The sequence below is a fragment of the Polypterus senegalus genome, chromosome 2 (assembly GCF_016835505.1).
Source record: "Polypterus senegalus isolate Bchr_013 chromosome 2, ASM1683550v1, whole genome shotgun sequence".
NCBI lineage: Eukaryota > Metazoa > Chordata > Cladistia > Polypteriformes > Polypteridae > Polypterus > Polypterus senegalus.
In genome coordinates, this window is record NC_053155.1 from 269,428,431 (window position 1) to 269,447,813 (window position 19,383).

Sequence of the window (19,383 nt, forward strand, 5' to 3'; positions counted from 1 at the left end):
GTACTGATAAAGGGTCTGGATACTTGTATAAATGGGATAAAGATTAGGCAGCCAAAGCTAGATGCTTTCATTAATGCTCTGTACATGTATGCATTGTTTTTGTTATCTAGTTTTATTGTATTATTTTCCTCCTATAACCTACAATTTAAACTACTTATTACCATAGCGAACTTTTGAATATAATATCAGAACATTCTTATGCTTTTTCTGATATTTTTCCAAACTTTTCCTCATAACCTGAGGAGATTCTCCATGTCGGTAATGAGAACTCCAAAGGAAATAAAGGGAGCGAGAAGCTCAGGAGTGACAGGAAGACACACTGTGGAAAACAAGCAGAGATTCAGAACAGACTACATACCCAAGCGCACTTACCACCACTGCCTAGTATTCTTCTCATCAAAGTACACTCTTTGGAAAACAACTTGGAGAAAATTAGAAACAAGATTTAAATCCAGCAGGAAATGAGAGACTGTACTGTCTTTTGTTACACCAAGTCACTGCTTACCCTCCTGGTCCCAGATCACGCTGTGCAGCCTGCACAGTTCTTCACTGTTTTTCAAAAGGACAGAATGAAAGAGTCCGGCTAATCCATAGTTGGCGGGGTATGTTTCATGACGAACAACCACTGATCCAAGGAATATTATTGTCCTTTTATGCGCCTGCTCATCTAACCTGGAACTCTTCTTGATCTTGTCCCAGCTGTTCTACCTGCTGTGTGAGTTCACCTTGGTCATCACTTACACCATTTATATTCCTCTAATATGGGCAGAGATGCTACTGTATCTGCTTTGCACAATCTGATCAATAAACACCTCGTTCAAGATCCAGATGCTGCTCTTGTTATCAAATAAGTCATTTAACTTTAAACAACATATCACATATCAAACCAGGGACAAAAGTACCATGTACTGTACTTTTTTTGTACAATCATACTCCATTCAAGAAAGCTTATAAATCAATATCCTTGTTGGGTTTTGATAAATCTGACGATGTCAAAATAGAAACAAAGGATCACACTGGATGTCCTGCCACCCTGTCAACACCCCTCCCCATTCACCCAGTCACAAGTCTGCCCAATCAGAGAGTATGCTACAGGACATGCTGGATGAACTGGGAAAATGCTTCATGGCCATATAGATATTGCTTCCAATGTTTCTATTGGGATCTTCCCTAACCAAAAGCCATGGGTTAATACATATGATTGCAAGGCACTGAATGCATGTCCTAAAACAAAGTGATTTTAACTGGTGACATGACTCAATTTAAGTCAATCTCCTACAATCTATGACATGCAGTTAAGATAGCCAAGAGGTGGTATAAGAACAATGTGGAAGTTCATTTATATAATCAGTACTCTACAAGCATGTAGCAGGGTGTGCAAACAATTTCCAATTACAGAGGTACAGCAGATCCTACATCTTGAGTAATGCTGATCTTTCACAGGAAAATTGCTTAAATACATTGTAAATTCGCTTTGAATATAATACTACCAGAGTTAACTGCACTGGTAGCATCAGTGCTTGCATAAGCGATATGACAAAGCCTATTTACAGTTTTCACGACATAAGGAGAACTCTGAAATGGGTGAAGAGCAGGAAGGCTGCAGGACTAGATGGCTGTAGGACATGATAGTCCTAAAGACCTGTGCTGACCAGCTCACCCCAATGTTCACCTCTATTTTCAATCTGTCATTGGCCCAGTAGGTTGTTTCTACATGCATCAAAGGTTCTAATATTGTCCGTTTGCCCAAGAAAAACAATCCAACTTACTTATACAACCAACACCCTGTAACACTGAACTTACCGGTGCTTAAGTATTTTGAGAATCTTATCAAGAACTTCATTTGTTCAGCTCTTCTCCACTCGCTAGGTCCCTTTCAGTTTGCATATAGATCTAACAGGGTACAGATGATGCCATCGCTTACATCCTCCACTCCACACACGCTCTCTTATTTGAACCATGCTAACAGGAACTATGCAAAGAAGTTGTTCATTGACTATATTTCAGCCATTAACAATATAGTTCCCTGCAGGCTGGCAACCAAACTTCGGGAACTGGGACTGAGTCTCTCCTGCTATGACTAGATCTTGACTAGCAGACCACAGAGGGTGAGAGTTGGTGGTGTCCCAATCAACACCCTCATTCTCAACATTGGTGCTCCTTAAGGATGTGTCTCGCATCACAACAGTTCATCTGAGCACAGTTCCAACACCATCATGAAATTTGCAGATGACATGGTGGTGGTATGCTTCATCTCTAATTAGGTGAATTTGACTACCTGGATATGGTGGGGGCATTGTCTTCTTGGTGTCAATGTAAAAATTTGGAACTTACTGTCTCCAAAACCAAAGATGACTGCGGATTTCAGGCAGAAGCAACAGAGGAACTATTCCCCATGTAGGATCTATGGGTCTCCGATGGAGGGAGTCAGCAGCTATAGGTATCTTGGTGTGCGTATTTCTGAGGACCTGACCTGGACTAATCATAGAGTGCAAAGCCCTGCATAAAGCAATATGTTGTTCTGAATGGATTATCAACTCAACATAGCCAAGCTTACAGGACGATTATGATTATGATTAGGATTATGTACTAATGCAGGACCGGGGCAAAACAGGTAATTGCAGACACATTTCACTCAAGCCATAAACTTTTTCAGTGACCGCATTCATGTGAATGTCTCTGTAGTTTTTTACTTCATGCCATACAACTTTGCTTAATCATTCATTCTTATCATTGACATTTAATATTGCATCTGTGCTGTTATATGATATTTAAAATTATGCTAATTATGCCACTTTACACTGAATCTATACTGAAACTTAACTTGTATACTAATTTACACTCATACCTATTATATTTGCCTTCATTTCATCCTCATTTTTTTAATCTTCAATTTTCAAACTCTAGTTATGGTTGCTCTGTGATCAGGTTTGCCACAATGACATTTAACTGCAATTGTATTGTACAATAATGCATGTGACAAAGAAATAAATCTAATTTAATATTTCAGTTTTTTATTTTTAGTAAATTTGTAATAATATTCTAAAATCTTGTTTTTTTTACATTGTCATTGGGGGTATTGAGTGTTCACTGATGAGAGAACAATTAATTCAAATAATCTTAGCACAACACTGCAACATTATAAAATGTGAAAAATTGAAAGTCTGAATACCTTCTGAATGCATTGTATTTTAAGCAAGAATTACACATTTTAAAAATAAATATAACATCAAGAAGCCTGTCATCACTTACACAATATTAATTTTGCAAAACTACAATAAAATTTCAAATTAGAAAATTTCATGATATTGCCAGTTAAGGTTGTTTTCTTCCCTTAAAAAAAATCTCCATATTCATGCATTAATTAAAAAAAATAATATGACACTTGGTCAATGCAAAGAAACATTTTTCTTTGCTTTTGTGAAATGTTATCTGCATATAGCACCACTATCAAAAGCAGCACACTGATTTAAGATAAAGCACTTACATAAATGCCTAAAGCCACACTTTCTCAAAACTAATTTTAGATAATCCAATTTAATACTTACTGTGTTTTTCTGAGAGACCATATCCTGAAAAGAAAAGAAAAAGGATATTAGTGTCATTTGTGGACCATTATTGTCTGTGCTCCTAAACTTATTTAAGAGTAACAGAAGTGACCAGAACACCAAAACACTTAAACACCTGCAGCATGCACACATCACCAGAGTGAATAACCTAATTTGTAGGGACTATAAAAACAAAACAAAAAAAATCCTCTCAGAATGTAATTTATGAATTGAGTTATTTTTAGAAGGTAGCGTGCGAGTCAGAAAATCACAACTTAAATGACAAATATGTCAGGAAGTCTTTAAAATGCATTTTATGATCAGCAAAATTTGATTAATTTATTACTATCAGAAAGAAAGTGAGTGAATGTGCTGTGATACTACAACATTTTGTTATCTAAAACATGCACTATAGATTTAGCCTGACAAAAAGGCATTCTTTTAAAATGAGGCTTGCATAAAATTCTCTAAATTATAAACTATAAAAGCAACTAAATATGAAACTAAATAAAACCTTAAAAATTATTATAATAATCAACATATTATTATTAACACTTTATACAGGTATGTCAGATCTCTAGCAATTGTACATTTGTTTCTACTAATTATTGTCATGATCCCATCCTGCATTACTGTGACAGAATAAAAATATCACTAACCAGGTCATAAACTGAAAATTGTATTGCACCACATGAATTAACCAATACATTCCCTAGAACACTCAATACATATATAGGTTACGGAAAAATACAAATTAGCTCAGAATATAACAACATAAAAAATTGACAAACAAGAGGAGAATGTTGGGTCAAGCTTGTTTGTTTATCTAATAGGTAAGATGTCCTAAAGGTCTTCAAGGTTTCCGTTTCAACCACACACATCAATAGTTTGATCCGGATTTTCACAACTCTTTAAGTGCTTCCTGGCTTCAGTCCTAAAAGCACTTTCCCTTAATTTTCACTGGTGTCCTGGAGTATGTAGAAAGAATTCTGCTGGATTTACTTTATCAATAATATATTAAATATAGCACACTAAATGTGAGTTTGCAGTTATTCACAAAATTGAGAGAAAAATGTAATTTTTGATTATAAAACAAATCATTTGACAAATTGACATGGTATATACATATACGAATCATGGGATCTTCAGAGTGGCACCAGATGTCCACCTGGCCAAGGTTATTTGTAACCAGTGTTGAATGGAATTTTGTTTCCATCTTTACTTCTCTTATGTAGATGAATTAAAGAACACAAGGTAAAATTAATTTTTATAGATATATATAATTATGTACATATTAAATGGTATTTTAGGGTTGTGATCAGCTTTGTGTTTTTGCTTTTGGTTAAATTCTGTTCTCCAGGTATTTTACCTAGAACTATAAGGAGGGCACACAAATGCAGTTGTTATCTTTGCCATCGTACAGCTTTAGTGTCCTGTGGAGCAATCTCAGCCTGAACACTGCCAGTGTGGAGGTTAACCTTTCTTCCCATGCCTGCATGGGTTATTCTTCTGGTACTCTGGATGCCCTCCTACAAAAGAGATACAAGTTAAGTTTACTGGGGACTCTAAACTGGTCCACTGTAAGTGTGGACATGTGTATGAGTATGCCCTGCAAAAGACTGGATCGTTACTCAAGGGCGTTTCTTCCCTTGCAACCAGTGCTGCCAGGATAGGTACAGGCTCCATGCAATCCTGAGGTGGGTAAGCAAGAAAGAAAATGGATGGATGGATTTAAAATTATAGTGCTCTGGGTTTGGGATTGAAAATTTGTTATTGAATAAACTAACCTAAACTAAAATGAATTTTAGACATAGAAAGTAAAATAATCCATATAATGCAAATTTAAATGTTTATATTTTACTAATCATCCTTGACTATATGTCACTCTAGTACAGTATGCTCATAGTCTAGTATTCTAATAGTACAGCATTTCAAATCATGCCAGTGAAACAACTTTAGTTGAATTTTGACTAATATTGTTCCTTTTCTTTTTATCATTTCATTTAGCCATTGAACTAACTATAGCCTAAACTTCTTTGCTTTACTTTAAACTTTGTTACATATTATTAATTTAATTGTTCTCTGATAAATGTGACAATAAATGATAAAGTAGTATGTAAGCATACATAGTTAAGTGCAGCACATATATACTGCATCTGTCTATCTCTCTCTGTATATATATATATATATATATATATACAGTATATATATATATATATATATATATATACAGTATATATATATATATATATATATATATATATATATATATATATATATATATATATATATAGAGAGAGAGAGAGAGAGAGAGAGAGAGAGAGAGAGAGAGAGAGAGAGAGAGAGAGAGAGAGAGAGAGCTTTTTTTCCTTGAATGATGCAGCAGATTAGGACAGCTACCAGAAGCCACAGGACTGAGATCACCATCGAGTAAAAATAAATAAAGTTAAATGAGAGGCTAAAATTTGTAGCTAAAGCAAAGTACATCTGTTTATATGTTCATTAATGTGTCACAACTGAATAGCACTTGAGCACATAAATAAAAGGTGTATACAAGTAAACACTGGAATTGCTCAAAAACAAACAGCAATCACAATTAAAATGAGTGGAAGATCAAGTGCTACATCTACATAAAATAATCAAGTCACCTGAAAAGACAAAATAATCATGTAGTTTGGTGGCAGCAGTCAAGTAAGACATGAAATGCTAATCAGCACTGATATATTGATCAGGGAATGCAGTGGCGGCAGTAGCGCGTCTGAAGTTAAGCTACTGTCTCCTTCATAATAATGTTCTTTATTGCAGTGTGGCATGTCACCTTCATTTCATTTTTTCTTGTTGAATCATTACGAGTAACCTGTTTCCTTTCTAACTAAAGGTTAGTTAGTAGCAGTGGTGCACTGTACTGTGTAGAAAAACATAACTAGACACTAGAGGCGCAAATGTGATCAGCCTAAATTATGAACAGGTACAATCTACATTTCTCTTTTAGAAAACTAAACGATTATAATAATATTGCTTGTAACACATTTTGCATATCGATGAAGTTGGCTGCTTTAAAAAGGCCCAAGAGCCAGAAGTGTGCCACACAGGCTTGGTGTTTGACACACTTCCTCTAAACGAAACTTACAAACATAATACTATACACTACCATAACAGCTTGACACTGTTAAGGCTTGGTATCTACACACAAGCTACCAAGTTAAGAGCTTGCTAGCAAAAATTACCAAATGTTGGTGTTCATGATGAAGCATGTTATCTATTCTTGCCTCATTTACTTTTTTTACTGTGCACATTTAAAACCACTTAATGGGGAATTGTACAGCTAAGGAACAAAGTTTTCCCATTTTTAAAGTTCTGACTATGTTTAGTTTAAACATTTTTTAAAAAGTTATTTTTATACATTCTTTGAACCCTGCTCGTCTTCACAATAAAAACAAAACTTAGCTTGAAACAATGAAAAATATAAATTTTGCAATCTAAAAAATATCTAAAGGATCAAAAGGATCTGAATTTTTATGCTCGATGTCAGGAATGAGTTCCTGTTCTCTGCACCACAAACATAATCAATGAGAGATCAGGAAAAGGATGGATGAAGGATGGGAAATGTGCTATACAAACAAAATGTATTATTATTATTCAAGACCATACAACTAGTCAAAAAGTGAAACCATTACAAATGACAGACTACCAATGGTGTGTTGTTGCTGTTGATATGTCCCATATAAATACATTTGTAGGATACCTTGAAAAGCCTAAAGTAGCTTTCCTTGGTGTGTTCCTTATGATGTAGTACTTAAACAAGTATAAGGCATCTTATGGCATCTAGTGACTGCTGGGAACAAGTGTTATAGGACAAGGGTACAAAATTGATTTTCACAAGTGAAGAGCTCAAAACAAAAGCTAGTTACAATTCCCAGTTTTACCTAGCATCTGATATCAGTCAGACAGAAATTCACCAAACCAAAGACACTTCTAATGCTTCTTGAACACATTGAGGTAGTCAAGAGTTTTGAATGGAGGTGGATAGCTTGCTTCATGCTATACATGAAAAGAAGCAGTTCATCAGAAGATCTGAGTCACCGAGAATGAGCATAGGGCCTCACAATTGTCTCCATATATGTAGGTGCAGACCCACTAGCTACTCTATAGGCATCAAGGATTAGAACTTAACATTTACCACTACAGGAAGCCAGCGTAGTGATCTGAAGAGAGGAGTGACATGTTACTGCCTTGGCTGGTTGAACACCAGATGTGCCGCTGCATTTTGAATTATTTGTCGAGGCTTCGTGACACAGGCTGGTGCTCATGCCAGCAGAGAGATTTTATAGCTGAATACAAGGCAATCCACAGTAATTCATGCTGATAAAATGCACTTACTACTTTAAAACTCAATTCTGCTTTCCAGAAATTTTTATCAGTTTAATACAGCCAGATATTTGATTATATAATTCATTTTTTCAACCAAAATACTGTATGATCAAATGATGTTGAGAACTAGTAACCTGCTGCCCAAGAAAAGATGAAATGGTTCAAATGAAAGTATACAGGATAGCCAAATTCAGCAATGTCAACAAGTTGTTGTTGCATTGTGAATTCTGTACACATATTACAGGAATAAAGATTTTTTACACTGTGAACAAAAGGCTGCAATGCTATATATGCGAAGGATGATCTAGCATTACAGTAAAGGGCACGCCATGTCACAATGTGCCTAAATCTGTAACATCCATCGTTATGAATGGTCAGCAGGTGCTTAGTAAAATAGATCATGGCAGTATTTGTAAATCATGGCAGGTGAGAGAAAGAAAAACTGACCTTAAGTGACTGAGAAGTGTCAGGGTCAGTGTCATGGTAAAGGATGACATTATTTGCCATGTCAAAACTTTCTCGCACTCCAAGGTGATAAAACAGTGATGGCTGCCTGAACACATCACTCATGTCCACCACAGCAATATCTGAAAAGATAAAAAAAAATAAATACATAAAATTTTATATATTTATGTATATATCCTCAAAGCCTGCAGAAAAACATTAAGGGTCATAAAGAATTATAATACATATTTATTTATTGGATATTTCAGGTTCAGAAGATGGATTGATGATTTCACACTTTAATGTAAAAACAAGAACAGCACTATTTTCTCCAGCTGGAAAACTGAAGAAATTTCAAGAGATGTAATAAAGCTACTACCAACCTTGATACTAAAAAGAAATATGTATATGGACAGATACTGATAAAAAAAGAAGGGACAATAATCATAAAAATCTCTTGACAGAGACCATAAAACCTGAGAAACCTTCACATGAATACAAACATACCTGTTTATTATGTAAGATTTAAGAAAAGTGTGAGTATGTGTGCGTATGTATGTTATATGTATGTATGTATACACATATCTTGGCTGCAGGAGGCTACAGAGTGCTGGGTCTGTTAAGCCCTGCCTATTATGTGCTGCTAACACACTACTTTTCTGTCATAGTGTGCTCCCTTAACCTAAATAGACCAACCCACAAGGCAATGGGACTATTTACCCATAGTTGGGACAGTGGTTGACTTACGAAATGTTTGGAGAAGATACTGTTATTGGGGATTGTGCGCCCCCCTACAGTACTTTAAAAACTGCTTTGTGCAGATATGCACCTCTGACCACGGTGAATAATACCTGGAACTAATTCTGGTTGAAGTCTGATGGCGATGGGGTGTCCAGAGATAGGAGCAGGTACGAATGGACTGGGTATTCCTAATTACAACACTGGACGTCAGAGACACAGGGTATTTTGTTGCTAACAGCTGGGATTGAGTGGTAGCTTTTTTTAGGAGACCCTGTGTGACTGAGCAGCCCTATTTAGGGAGTGCACTGCTTACCCCAATTGAGGAGGGGCTTAGAAAAGGTGGCCTAAAAACTGCCCACTCAACTCATGCCTGGATAGGTTACCACACCTGTCAGGTCATTCCACCACTGCAGTTAAAATAAAAATAATAAGTTGTATGATCTAAAATTGACAATATGGAACATAAGGACTCTCCTGGACTCATATGGTGGTTCTAACAGAACCCATAGGAGAACAGCCCTAGTTGCAGCCAAGCAAAGTCGTTTTAGCGTCAATGTTTCTCCTTTAAGAGAGACAAGGCTTATGGATGCAAGTTCTTTAACAGAGGAAGGGATGGGTTACACCTTCTCCTGGAAAGGTTACCCCACAGATGGACAACACCTGCATGGACTGGGAATTGCCATTAAGAATACACTACTGCCAAGGTTCACTGAAACACCTGCTGAAATAAGTGAAAGACTAATGTCCCTCTTCACCACACGTTTCAAGGCTTATGCACCAACCTTGTCATCTGACAGTGAGGCCAAGAATTGCCTTTAGTACTCATTATATGAGGCCCTGCACTGGATCCCAAGAGTGACAAGATCTTCTTGCTTGGGGATTTTAATGCCCAAGTGGAACAGAATAACAAGATATGGAGTTGAGTGCTTGGCCGACATGGTATTGGCCAGGCTATTGCAAATGGTACGAGACTACTTACTCTCTACTCTGAGCATGAACTAACCAACACCATCTTTCAACAGAAAACCAAATATAAGACATCATGGATGCACCCTCACTTCAAACACTGGCATCTGATTGATTATTGAGACGTAGTGACATCAGAGATGTTCCATCACCCGTGCTACAAGAAGTGCAGAATGTTAGACAGATCACCATACGATTATGACCAAGACACAAATGAAAGTGTACCCCTCTTTGTGGAGGCAAGGGCCCAATTGATGGTGACTAGATTGCAGTCACCTGGCAAACATTAATGTAAGAAACAAGTTACACTGCACCCTAGCAGAGAAAATAGGAAAAATCGAGTCTTCCTTGAACAACATGGACCAATAGTGGGTTTACATCAGCTGAGCTCTCTATGAATCAGAAACCCAAACCATTGGCTCTAAGAAGAAGAACCATCAAGACTGGTTTGATGACAACCCAGAGACTATCCATGACCAGCTAAAGATGCATAAAGCACATCGGGCAACTTTACATAACCCCATATCCAGTACCATCAGGCAGCAATGGCAGAAAGTACAGCAAGAAGTACAGAGAGCACAGGAAATTCAAACAACCTGCCAACAGAAATGACATTCATAAATTTTTATAATGCTGTCAGAAGTATTTACAACCCAATAAATCGTAGCATCACTCCTCTGAAAACAGCAGATGGTCTAATAATCTTGAAGGACCAGAACACCATTCTGATGAAGTGGACTGAACATTTTAAAATCCAACTTAATAAGGACTCTGATGAAGACTTCACCATTCTGGATGAACTGCCTGCATTTCCTCCCAATTACAATCTCAACCAATCTCCAACTGGAACAGTAAAGGGCCTTTCACAAACTACTGCCAAAGTTGGAAACACAAAATGATGTAGCATTTACAGTACCATTCATTGGAACCAAGGGACTTAGCCCAAACCCTGTAAGACAGCACTAGACCATTATCTCTCCTTTACCAAACTTTACAATACTATGCAGTCGGGAAAGTAGAGTTCTTCTGGCACTTGCTAAATCCAGATTCCTCCATCAGACTGCCAGAGAACATGTTTCTACTGCTCAGAGGTTAATGGTGGCATGTTTAACATCACTCCAGCCACCTCTTGCCATTGCTCATAATAATCTTATGCTTTTGTGTGGCTACTTGGCCATGGAAACCCATTTTATGCAGCACCCAATGCACAGTTCTTGTGCTGATGTTGCTTCCATAGGCAGTGTGAAACTCTGTTGTGATGCAACAGAGGATAGGTGATAGTGCCACATTAAAGTTACTGAGCTCTTCAGTGCCTTCTAGTTTACTCCCAATGTTTCTCAAAGGAGATAGAATCTCTATGTGCTTAAATTTATGTTTCTGTTAATAATGTATTCAGCTGAAACACCTGGACTTAATAATCTGGAGGGATGGCGACATAGTTTTGGGAATTCAGTGTATAGTATATGTATGTACATATACTGTACACACACATACATACTGTATATACATATATATATATATATATAATGTGTGAATATAACTGAAATGTACAATAACCAAAGGCCACTGCCTTTTCATTCAGTTTGGCAATTGGATCACCCATCCCCCATCAACTTAACATTTTTAACAATATCATTCTGTCTTCTTGGACCCCCCAATCCCTTGTAAATAGATTGCAGTGGATTTATCCACTGGTCCATTTTGTCATTTCTGCTCCCTAATGTTCCAAAAGCTTTCTATATTTTGGAAGTACCCTTCTCTCACTCTCTACTTAATTTTTGGCTCAATTTCTTTCTCATCAATCCAATCTGCACAAAGTTTACCCCACAATTTACTTCTTCTGGATTTTTCTACATATCTTTCTTAATCCAATCCAGCAGACATTATTTTTCCTGGCTACTTTCATCACCAAGCTTGCCTTGGCTTCTCACCTGAAAGTTCTTTTTTCTTTTTCTGTTGATTCTGGGAAAATGTTTTCTCTAACCTGTTCCGTCATGAACTCTCAGCATAGAGGATCATCAAAGGATCTAGGCATGATACAGGGAAATGGCTCCCATTTACCAATCTTTTGGACTGTCTGGTGATTGGTGACAATGGGAGCACATCCATCTTGTTGCATTTTCTTTTATGGTCATGCTGTAGTCTGCTGGCCTCTCCTTTTTGACACACAGGTTTCAATCAGTCACCTTCTTTCTTTTTATATTATTGTTTTTTATTTCACTTGTATATAATCATGATTCATTAGGTAATTAATTTACTCTAATAAAAATTTGATCACAAAAAACAATTTTAAATAGTGCAGTAATCAGCCTGTTGTTGGTTCTCATGGTGGGCAATTTGTTCTTCAATTAATTTTGTGCATGCCAGGTACATTCAGTATAGATATCTCTTAAACACTCTTACTAGATTTGGATTGCTTGAAAAAAACAGTTTGAATAGTCAAACAAAAAATGTAGCAACACTAATGGAAAAAGGGAGACCAACAACCAACTTACCTAAAATAAAAGAGCATCTGTAGTACCCGTACACCCTGAACAGCCTGGTACCAGGCCAAGCGGTCATTTAAAAATCTTTTGCTATATCATACAGATGAAGTATTACACACACCGACACAAATACCACCTCATTTGCAAGCGACAGCTGTCACATTCCTAGTAATCAAACTTTTTACGGTTAAATTTTAATCTGGAATGAAATAATAAGTGTGGTGTTTCAGAAACTGTCACAAATAATTTGAAAAAAATCGTAGTAATATATAAATATAAAGTGTTATGCATCAATCAAAGAGTCCTGACCAATAGATTCTCCTGATCAAAACAATAAAAGTCCAATCATATTATTGTACGAAGTATCAATCATGAGATATCCTCCAAATACGATAAGTCGCAAGGCAACCTTTAGCAAATACACCTAACATTTCAGAGTCATGGACTCTGATTCAGTAGGTCACACACTTGCAAACCTTATTTCATTGGATGGCAGCAACTGTCACATCTCCAACAACACATAGATGTCCATATATGGACATAATGAGACACTGCTGAAGGTGTGAATAATGAAAAAAAATACACTTTTTGAAGCTGGAGCAAACAATGTAAATAGTTTCATGCAAATGTGTAGATGGGGTTGGGGGGTACTTGGGTGTAACAGTGTATTAGAGGCTGGGATTCAGAGTTTTTAAATGATTCACTGGTTTTATTTGTAATAAAATTGTTTTAACCTCTCCCCAGAGGGGAGGTGCACTCATGGTGTCAAATGCTGTAACTATTTATTTGTGTTATGAACATGAAACTTTAGACAGGTAGGTTGACATGTCTGGGAACACCTCAGAGGTGAAAAAAACAACACAAAAATGTGAAACTGTTACTGTAGGAATTTTAAAATTTGACATAAACACAAATTCTATCACATTTGAGAGGTTAGTGAAAAACGGACTGTCCTGACTTTATTTTTGAATAATAAGGTGTTATTTTGAGGTACACTACCCCCTCAGGTGGATACTGCTGAAAAATGCCCTTAGGGTATAAGGAGAAGGAATATGCTTTTATTGTGGCAGGTGATAAATAGGGATATTAATGATTAGCTGTTTGCCAATTAATTTACATTAAAAGTTTAAAACAAATAACATTATTGATTACACAGTTATTGACATTTGTGCTAAGAATGTAATTTCCTGACTACATTTCAACACCTGATATATTGTTAAATGAAACAAACATAGTAAAACAGTTAAGTTACATAGAGAATTGTGTCAAATCCAGAAGTAGAACAGATGCCTTCAGTTAAAATGAAGCATGTTAATTGTAGCTTGTTTTGCAAATAGGCAACTAAGTACACTGCAAGTTGTACAATACTATCCTAAAACACCAAAGCAGTGCTTCTAAAGTACAGTATATTACCACAAACAAAACAAGTATGCTGCTTGCAAGGTTAACATCTAGCACCTACCATATTAGTAGTAAGCAAGAGAAAACTGCTTACTGGCAGTCAGCAGACATCACACAAATGGTATGTACAAAGATAGAACAAGACCAGTTATCAACTACACTTATAACTAAGTTTTAAATAGTGCTAAGCAAAGAATTTCATCACTGTAACTTGCAACTACATAGAATGGCAGAGGAAAAAGATAGTACTATATTTTGCAGCATGATTTATAGATGACAGCTTTGCTAAGAAATTACTTGCCATGGAAATTGGTTATGTATGTTTATTATAATACCCAAATCATCCTTACTGCTAATTCATTCAAACCCATGAAGTGGGCATAAATGTCTATGCATGGAAGTGTGTGTGTCTGTCCAGCCCGGAAGTGAGAGGTGGAGTCAGGGTAAGGCCTCCTCCTACAAGGAAACAGAAAACTCGCTTAGCCACTAATAACACAAGCTGGGCCAGCATGCCAGCAAAATGAATCCTCCTAGGAGAGAGATGCCCAGAGTAGTTCCTTTCAATTACTTGACATCTCTACATTTGAATTTTTTTCTGACAGTTTCAATAGTTTCTAGGACCCCGGGCCTTTTACAGCACGGACTTACACAGCTAGTACATTATAATTCACCATCAATAATCAATTTAATTTGTATTTGACCTGAAGACATAGGCTATCTGGGGATACCTGGAACATACATTTCTTTAGGATTGTCTGTTCTCAGCTGCCTGAATACACAACTGATTTCAAGGATAAATCATTATTCTGATTTTCATTTAAAAAAAGCATAAAATGCTTCACATTAAAGAAAAGTGACACACTGTGACATATATTCTCCCCAACATTAACACAAAATCTTTCATACATAACACATAAATAAAATCCTTATTGGGACAAATTTGAATGTATTATTCTCTATGTTGTTAAGCATGGCTTCTGGGTCAAGTGGAACCTCAAGGATGTTTTTTCCTTTCACGTTCACAACATAGCTTGGACAGCATGCATTAGTACAGCGTGTTGCCATACCCACCACACGATGAAACAGCTCAGGATTCCAGTTGACAACTCTCCAGGTAGACATGTGGTCCAGTCTCACCCCTCAGATATGACCATCTATCTGCAGCAGCCAGGTGTTATGAGGGCATCCCATTGGTCTGATCCAGCTGTATAGGTCCTCAACAGTGAGGATCCTGTGAGCCGATCACCCTCAGAAAATAATGCCACATGGCCAAAGTGCTGTAACTGACTCTCCCTAGCAATGCAGGTAATGTGCCTCATTCGGGACTCCATGAGCAACCACTCATTTGACACAAAGTCAAACCAGAGGTACCCAAGGATTCTCCAAAGAGACACAGTGCCAAATGAGTCCAGTCTTCATCTCAGGTCACTGGATAGCTTCCATGTCTTTCAACCATATAGCAAAACAATAAGCACCAGGACTTTAAGACCGCACACCCCATTCCAGCAACCTTATTACCCACCCATGCTCTCCCTATCAGTCTACTGACTTCCTAGGAAGAGTCACCAGAGTCAGGAATGTCTCTGCCAAGTCAAATAAACCTCACGATGATGTCGACAGACACACTGCTGATGGCCATGCCAAGATGTCATTAAAGGCCTGGATCTTATTTTTTTATCCAGGATACACACAAGCCCAGACATTCAATACCATTGAGCTAAATCCTAATGCCTCCAACTAAAGAGTAATCTCAATTTGAGTCGTATCTTCAAAGCAGTCACTGTGAAAATGGCTTTTACCATTTCATCTCTTACAGAAAAGAGACATGATATTTAGTTAGTGGCATTTCCATCAATTTGGCTGATAAAGTGGAGCTGAGGAACTTTATAATGCAGAAAATTTACACTCTAAACGGTATAATGCAAACTATGTTTATTGAGTTGAAAGTTAACTCCTCCAACAGCATCTGGGAAAGATAACAGTAATACTGAAATTTACTATATTTACTATATTCATCTCTGCCAGCTTTTATAATGGGTGTCCTAACAAACCCTGACTGTGGATTTAAATATTCAAAAATTGTTTAATGCAAGCCAAGTGTACATTTACTATTTGGGTATTGTTGTTGTGGTTATTTTGTCACCGTTGTAGCTTTAACACAGCACTTTAAGTGAAATGACATTACACAATGCTAATCCCAGTACTGAACCTGGAACATCCTTGGAGATAACACGTTATTCTAGACTTGGGTGATGATATCAGGTGGTTTTGTTATTTTTTTTATCAGATGTGGGCGATATCAAGATTGCTTTCTGTTCTACTTAACTATTCTTTCAGTCTTGTTTATAGTCTTCTTGACTTCCAGGACTATCAAGTGTGTATTAATATAGATGCTAATGTGACCCTCGACCCATATATCCATTTTTCGCTTCCACTAACACAAAATGTGTTCTATACCTCTTCAATTATGCTGAATGGATTTAAGTCTGCCAGATAGTTTTCATTTATTGGACCCTCCTACTATAAAAACTTTCTCTTTCTTGCAATCCTACTAAACACAGTCACAAAGGAATTTCATTTTTATATCACATACCATAGCACCCATTTTCTCTGATAGTAATATTTCAGCTGCTTCAATTTTGAATCATAACATTTGCTTTATAAACCTTCTTAACCAAGGTCAGCTGCATCTTGCCATCAAGAAGTATTTGTTATCTAATAAAGTGGTATCATGAGCAACTATCAGCTATTACACTTATCACTGACAGGAGTTGGTCTGCAATTAAAGAGAATATTCAGTGCAATATCATTCTATTTACATCTCATCATGCTCACTCAAGGCCAAAAATAATTTATAAAATAGAAGAGAAATTTCGGTTTATAAAAACCCATCCCCAAAGATGACGAATCACAAATTGCTGATGTTATTACAGAGCTTAACAACCATTACTATGGTGCAAAGCATTGCAGATTCAGAGTTTGTGATCAATTTTAAGTATCTGGAACATACATTGTGCTTTCATAAGAATAAATTTATTTCATCATTCCCAGCTGTAAGGTTTAAATTTGGCCTACAATAATCTTAAAAAAAATGCAGAATTTAGAAAATTTTTGTGATGCATTTTCTACCTATCAAGAAGACAACCTGATTAGTCCTTCACAGTTCATCCCCACAGCTTGAGGTGAAAGCTAGAAATAAAATCCTGACACAAATATTTGATCCTCAAGAAAGATAATAATACAAAAAATAGGGTGCACCATCTATGAAATGCATTTAAAAACTAGCAAGACAGAGTATGGATTAAAAAAAGGCAAGATTTAACCATTAGCATACTATATATTCTAATACAGGGTGACACAGAAAAATGGGAACTTTTGAAAAACCCAATAAAAATAGAAGAAATCCAACAAAAAAAATTTTATTGACAGCAATTGAACCACTACAACTTGCCTTTTAAGAGTTTCAATTCATTCAGTGTACTTGGCCGAGTCGTGTCGACCCGACTCTTAAGGTAGCCCCACAAGAAAAAATCACAAACGGACAAATCCAGTGATCTTGAGGGCCAGGGAATGTCACCGAATCTTGAGATGACACGGTTACTGAACAATTCTCGCACAGCTGCCATTGATTGCCTTGTAATTGATTACTAAATTACTAAATGGCGAGATTGTTTACAGCTCAAGGTCCCTGTTCCGCAGTGCTGCCAACTGTACATGGCTGCCACTACGCATTTCAAAAGTTCCCGTTTTTCTGTGTCACTCTGTATTTATAATGGACAGGCTTCTGCTGCTTAAACCTGAGACATCAGACCAATTGCTGCTTTATACTATAACTGTTACACATCCATTACAAGAAGCGAAAGTTGGATATCTTTGTCTATAAAGACAGTGGAATATCCATCCATCCATCCATTATCCAACCCGCTGTATCCTAACTATAGTGTCACGAGGGTTTGCTGGAGCCAATACCAGCCAACACAGGGCGCAAGGCAGGAAACAAACCCCAGGCAGGGCACCAGCCCACCGTAGGACGCTCACACACACACACACCCACACCCACACACCAAGCACACACTAGGGACAATTTAGAATCGCCAATGCACCTAATCTGCATGTCTTTGGACTGTGGGAGAAAATCGGAGTACCCACAGGAAACCCACGCAGACACGGGGAGAACATGCAAACTCCACACAGGGAGGACCCGGGAACAGGGGAATGGCATAACAAAAAATAAATGTTAAGCTCAGCTGACAAATGAGTTCACCTTATCCCTGTATGTTAGGTGCTGACCAGCTGCTCTAACCCACAGCACTCAACTGGCATTTGTACTTCAAAGTACAGTATTAGGCTGGCTCCCTGCATGCCTGATCCAAAGTTGAGCAGTTGCATTTTTTAATAGCTATAAAAGATAAGAACAAATAACTAATCATTGCCTTTATCATGTTTAAGCAATTAAACATCTATGTGCATTACAAGGAGGCAGTCCGGAATGTACACCATTCTACTTTCTCTCAGATAATCACGTTTTGTGATGAGGTGTGTTTTAATGTGGGACATTCATTTGAAGATTACAATTGAGTTTTCATCATTTTTTATGCAACTATGGAGCAGTCATATGAACTTCATGCTTTCTAGATACACCATGAGAAAAATGTGAAAATATTTATAATACCAGTAATAAAATATTAAAAAGTTCATATGTTACAAGTAGTGCCCAGAATATTGAACCCACCTTTGCATATACAGTGGTGTGAAAAACTATTTGCCCCCTTCCTGATTTCTTATTCTTTTGCATGTTTGTCACACAAAATGTTTCTGATCATCAAACACATTTAACCTTAAAAAGGCGGTTCATGCTAGAAAACCCTCAAATAAACCTGAATTACAACAATTCTGCAAAGAAGAGTGGGCCAAAATTTCTCCAGAGCGCTGTAAAAGACTCATTGCAAGTTATTGCAAATGCTTGATTGCAGTTATTGCTGCTAAGGGTGGCCCAACCAGTTATTAGGTTCAGGGGGCAATTACTTTTTCACACAGGGCCATGTAGGTTTGGATTTTTTTTCTCCCTAAATAATAAAACCATCATTTAAAAACTGCATTTTGTGTTTACTTGTGTTATATTTGACTAATGGTTAAATGTGTTTGATGATCAGAAACATTTTGTGTGACAAACATGCAAAAGAATAAGAAATCAGGAAGGGGGCAAATAGTTTTTCACACCACTGTAAATATATACCTATTTTTAATGTAATGCAAGTCCTTTTGCCAAATATCACAGCCATGGTTCAAAGAGAATTGTCTCAACCTTAAAATCAGCAAAACCAAGGAAATGGTTATTGACTTTCTCCACTCCAAAGAGCCTCTATGTCTAGTTATTATTCAGGGAGTGGATGTAGAGGTGGTGCACTGCTACAAGGGCTTGGAGG

General features: G+C 37.0%; 1 protein-coding gene across 7 annotated transcripts in view; it reads right to left on the bottom strand.

Moving 5' to 3' along the window:
• The window catches only part of map3k15 (mitogen-activated protein kinase kinase kinase 15), a 185,897-nt gene that overhangs the window by 123,494 nt on the left and 43,020 nt on the right, over positions 1–19,383 (bottom strand). For all 7 annotated transcript variants that reach the window (XM_039745534.1, XM_039745533.1, XM_039745532.1 and 4 more), the window contains exons 2-3: positions 8,367–8,506; positions 3,549–3,572 (exon numbers count right to left, since the gene is read on the bottom strand). In XM_039745534.1, the coding sequence (XP_039601468.1) occupies positions 3,549–3,572; positions 8,367–8,506 (164 nt within the window). The remainder of the gene's footprint in view (positions 1–3,548; positions 3,573–8,366; positions 8,507–19,383) is intronic.